Source organism: Physeter macrocephalus, chromosome 10, assembly GCF_002837175.3.
Source record: "Physeter macrocephalus isolate SW-GA chromosome 10, ASM283717v5, whole genome shotgun sequence".
Taxonomy (NCBI): Eukaryota; Metazoa; Chordata; class Mammalia; order Artiodactyla; family Physeteridae; genus Physeter; species Physeter macrocephalus.
In genome coordinates this window covers 44,698,199-44,703,428 of record NC_041223.1, presented here as the reverse complement: position 1 = coordinate 44,703,428, position 5,230 = coordinate 44,698,199, and the positions used below count along the sequence as shown (strand labels likewise).

The 5,230-nt window shown below is 39.8% G+C and overlaps 1 protein-coding gene across 1 annotated transcript in view; it reads left to right on the top strand.

The window, feature by feature from the left end:
• RFX6 (regulatory factor X6) overlaps window positions 1–4,966 on the top strand; it is a 56,356-nt gene extending 51,390 nt beyond the window's left edge. The window contains exons 17-19 of the mRNA XM_007116474.1: window positions 812–1,324; window positions 2,187–2,399; window positions 4,791–4,966. Of these exons, the coding sequence (XP_007116536.1) occupies window positions 812–1,324; window positions 2,187–2,399; window positions 4,791–4,966 (902 nt within the window). The remainder of the gene's footprint in view (window positions 1–811; window positions 1,325–2,186; window positions 2,400–4,790) is intronic.
• Window positions 4,967–5,230: the final 264 nt, after the last annotated feature.

The following is a 5,230-nucleotide window of genomic DNA, read 5'->3' as shown; positions in this document are numbered from 1 at the left end:
AAAAAAAAAAAAAAAAAAAATATATATATATATATATATATATATATGAGCTTCTTATTTATTTTTGGATTTTGAGGAGACTTTATTTCTCCTCCATTAAAAAGTAGATTCAGCTATTTTAGGATAACCATTACAATAATTTTACTCTTTGGTCTAGGGTCCCGTTTCTGTTTATGGCTTAAACTAGCTACTAGATAATACTTTAAGTCTGCTTATTGCCTTACGTCTTCCTTGAAATCCTTCTATATACCTTACTTCATTGGACACACAGAATTTTAAACCTGGAATGGGTAGTTTAGGGGCGTAATTCCACCAGTGGAAAATTGGAGACCCAGGGATTTGGTGGCTTTCATAACTCATTGCTCATCAGTGGGGTCTGTATGAAGTTTTGAATTGACCGCTTTGAAGCCTTGGTCATTTTGACATTATTGCCCTCTTCTTTTACCCTAAACTTCAAACCATTTAGCCTTCAGCTTGTTTTTTAATTACAGAGAAATGTGAACAGCAGACCCCTTGCCCTTCCCAAGCTTGATCTCTAATCATCTTTATACCCACGGAAGGATGAAGCCATCCCAAGCTTTCCTCCATAGTCACTAACTCCAAAAGTTGCCACTGTTGTGAAATATACTGTTGTGATGCTGTTTTTTTAAAACCTAGAGTTTTATAGGTCCCTAGTCCTGTTATTTTTGGAGGTTAGAAATGAACTAAGTTGGAAAAAAGGTATAGTAATAAATCATGCATAATTTTAAAAGATGTGAAGCCATCTATTTTTAATTTGCCACTAGTGAATGCTCTGGTAACTTTTTTCCAGGTCAAATGGAGCTCTCCCAGAGCTCTGGTCATCTGATGACACCACCCATTTCTCCAGCCATGGCGAGCCGAGGAAGCGTCATTAATCAGGGGCCAATGGCAGGGAGACCCCCGAGTGTGGGCCCAGTACTGTCAGCCCCATCACACTGCTCAGCGTACTCAGAGCCTGTTTATCCTACTCTCCCTCAAGCCAACCATGACTTTTATGGGACCAACTCTAACTATCAGACTGTGTTTAGGGCGCAGCCTCACACCCCATCAGGACTCTATCCTCATCGCCCCGAGCACAGTCGATGCATGGTCTGGAGTGAACAGCAGCTTTCTAGAGACTTCTTCAGTGGCAGCTGTGCTGGGTCCCCATATAATTCTCGGCCATCTTCCAGCTATGGACCATCCCCACATGGCCAAGATTCACACAGTATGCAGTTTTTAAATACAGGAAGCTTCAATTTCCTGAGCAACGCAGGAGCTGCCAGCTGCCAAGGAGCAACATTGCCTCCTAATTCACCTAACGGTATTGAAATTTTTAAAGAATTTTTCCTGGCTTTTGAGTTGGCAGTAAGGCAAAATCAGACATTGAGTTCTACCTCCGGTGAACAGCATGTCATCCCATGTAGAGCTTTCTCAAAATCATGGAATCTTAGATATTTGGAGCCAATTTCTGCCACATACAAACATATCCCTAATTCTTGTGACTTTATTAAAGTTGCCCTTCTAAATGTCCTGCATGATGCCAAAATATGATGTCAAACCATATGTTTGAGACCAACCTTAATAGCCCAAAAGAAGAGTGTTCTGTCCTTCGAAAATTTAGTGAATAATATTTCTTCCGGAGAACTTAGCAGCAGATCTTAATGATTAGGACCCAAACAGTGCCTCCTGTTGAAGTACCTTGAGGTTACTGAGTTGGAAAAAATCTGTGGGCTTAGTCAGTCACCAAAGTAAGCTCTGTGTAGAGGCTGCTCTGATGCTCCTCTCCCCAGTGTAGGCCAGTCCTCCCAGAAACATGAATCTGTAAATAAAATTGGTATTTGACAAGTCATCTTTGTGAGAGGCTGATAGTGCCCTTTTTTTTCTTCATAAGCATTGTAAGATCTTGATAATTTAAATAAGGGAAATATGAGAGAGGTGTTGTCTTACATCTCAAAATTGATAATACGATAACGCCTATGTATTTTTTAAAACAAAAAACAACATAATGAACCATATCCATATATAAGCACAAATCCAACCATATTGTAAATGTAGATGTAAATGTAATATTTACAGCATGATATCTCTAGGGCTCTATCCTACTACCTTGTCCTTTTTTTTAATCTTCCTGGAATATTACTTGTAATAAGATAACTCTACATTCTCAACATTTTCTGTTGTAGGGTACTATGGAAGCAACGTAAACTACCCAGAGTCTCACAGACTTGGATCAATGGTGGATCAACATGTTTCTGTCATCAGCAGTGTTCGCTCCCTGCCTCCCTATGGTGACATCCATGATCCGCTCAACATTTTAGATGATGGTAGTAGAAAGCAGACCAGCTCGTTTTATGCAGACACACCACCTGCAGTTGCATGTCCAACTCCTGTAGTAGGTAAATTATATTAATATTTCTTGAAAACATTCTTTAAAAGTTGTTAACCTCAGCTATGCAGTGTTAACCGGGCACTTACGTTCCCACAGTTGGTTTATCACTTCGGATCAGAAGTTATGTTTCTGAATCTGTTAGTAAAAGCCTTGCCATTTCTCTATATACATGTCACCATGCAACCTACTGCTAGATCTGGTATTCTTTCCAAAACAAATCTCTGGAATCTAATATGTATGCAAAAAATTCATGTAACCTGTCAAATGCAGTCCAAAAATCTGTTAAGTTTTACAAGGGCAATAATGATATCTTTTTCTCACTTTCTCTTGTTCACTGTTGGAAGCAGGGCCAGTGCCAAGAGCTGTCTTTGGACCCCATAGTCTCCATCAGTATCCTAAAACCACTCCAAGTTTTAAAGAATGGTGACTTGTGATGAAGGTTACTATAACTTTCTCAACTGTATGTAAAATGTGATTAGATACCTCTGTAGAAAATGTTGCTTTCTTATTTTATAACATACATTTTAAGTAAAAATGAACAAAACTGTATGTTTGCCATGAAGTCCCCTAGCTTCTTATTCCAGCCAGGTTGCTGTCCCTAAGAAAATACAGCAACTTGTACTAGACGCATCACCGACACCCAGCAAAGAGTCTGCCACCTAGTAGGAACTCATTACATCACTGAGTCGAAAAAGGGGGCAGAAACAAATGCATAGATTTAGTTTCTAAACCTGCTAATAAGGTATCACAGGGCAAGTATTATATCCACGTAAGTATCAAGGCGGAGTGTTAATGTTTATATGAGATGATTGAAATCTTCCAATGGAACTGATGTCAGATTAGCATAAGTAGAGGGCATTGACACCCAAACAGAGTATAAGGGAAAATGAAATAAATTGCATCTCTCCTCACTCAGTGTGTTTTTCCAATAATTCAATAGGAAGCACTTCTTCCCTTCCTATGACCATCACAGACGCTCCCTGAGGAGAGTCTGCTATCATCTTATGCTATCTGCAGATGGTCATTGCTTCTGGGTTATTCTAATGAAGCAGAAAATTCCACTTCAGGAAGTTTCCTCACTGTGAGACTGAAATGTACGGAGTTGCTATTGTTACTATTAGTTCTGTTTACTTGTAGTGATAGTGGATGCTCTGATGAAACATAGTTTGGGTGTAGGACAGATTCTAAGCTTTAGTTGTCAGAGCTGGCTTACAAGTAAATTGCAAAGAGGGCTTCAGGGTGAAAAGAGGGAAAAGAGTAAGTGAATGAGTAGCACAAGGGGAGTTAGGACTTATAATTATATTTCCTTAATTAGAAAGCCTGCTTTTTAGTGACAGAGATGATGGTACTTAGAAAAGGAAGAAAAGCAGCACTGAGAAGGCAGGAACCAAAAATGCGGGAAAGGTAGTGCTAGTGAGCCAGTTAGTAAAAAAGTTTGAGAACCTACTATTATGTGCTGAACCTCATTTTAGGTGTGAGGTTATGGTGGTAATCAGGTCAGAGTTCCTGCTTGTAAGAGGTTTACATTCCAGTAGGAAGAGATAAGGCAATGAAAATATAAACAAATGCATTAAAAAGATAATTTCAGTTACTCTCAGGTCAATTAAATAGGGTAAAATGACAAATAGTAACGGAGGAGCTGCTTTAGGTAAGGTAGCTCGGAAAGGATTCCTGAGGCAGAAATATTTGAGTTGCAAGTTGAGTGATAAGAAGGAGGCAATGATGTGAAGATTTGATGATGGAGCTCCAGGCAGAAGAAATGGCAAGTTGCATAGTTTCTGAAATGGGAACACTTTGGGAAAATTCAATGGGCAGAAAGAAGGCTCGTGTGTTTTGAGTATGGTGATGAAGAGAGGGGAGTAAAATAAATCAGAAGGCAGAGACCAATTCTTCTAGGGTGTTATGAACCAGGGCAAGGAGCTTGGATTTTGTTCTAAGAGTAATGGGAAGTCATTGTAGCATTTAAGAAGAGGGACAATTTGATATACAATTTGATATACACATCAGCAAGATTATCCTGGCTGCTCTCTGCAGGGTGAGGGTCATGAGACTAGTTAGGAGGCTGCTGTGTTGGTCCAGGTAAGAGAAGATGGTGGTTTGAACTACAGTTGTGGAGATGCAGCTGGAAAAAGGACGTAGACTGGGGATATATTTTGGTGATACAGTTGTCTGAATTTATGTTTGAAATTGAATTTTCTTTGTGAAATGTGTTGAAGGAAAATTTGTGGGAGAATAGCAGGGGGGGAAATGGAAGAAAAGATGAGCATTGCTCTGAGAAACATACACACTCAAATTTAGTACAGATATATGTGCTCAATGCACAAGTCGTAAAGTGAATGGCACAGAAAAAAGAAAATGTCAGTGAATTTTCTATTGCTGATTATATTTTCCCTTACAGCACCCAGTTTGCAAACCCCAATCCCTTCCTCCTCATCCCAGTGTATGTATGGAACGTCCAATCAATATCCAGCTCAAGAAAGCCTGGACTCCCATGGAGCAAATGGTAGAGAAATGGCATCCTCTCTACCACCAATCAACACTGTGTTCATGGGAACAGCACCTGGAGGCACTTAAGCCAGCACTGTTGGGTAGGGGTTGAAACTTGAAAAGTCTCTAGCCCTCACATGCTATCTACTCAGACGGCTGTCAGAGAAAGAAAATGGAATCTCCAGTGGCACGGTATTGTTTTTCAGGTCACTGGCGTAAAACTATGGACAACACCATAGTGAATGGAAATATTCGCAGAGTTTGCCTTGCACACAAGTTGTTTAGAATGTGGTCCCGTTATTAATCATAGTTTCAAACATTATCAAATGGAACCAGTGGAGCTTTGAAGAT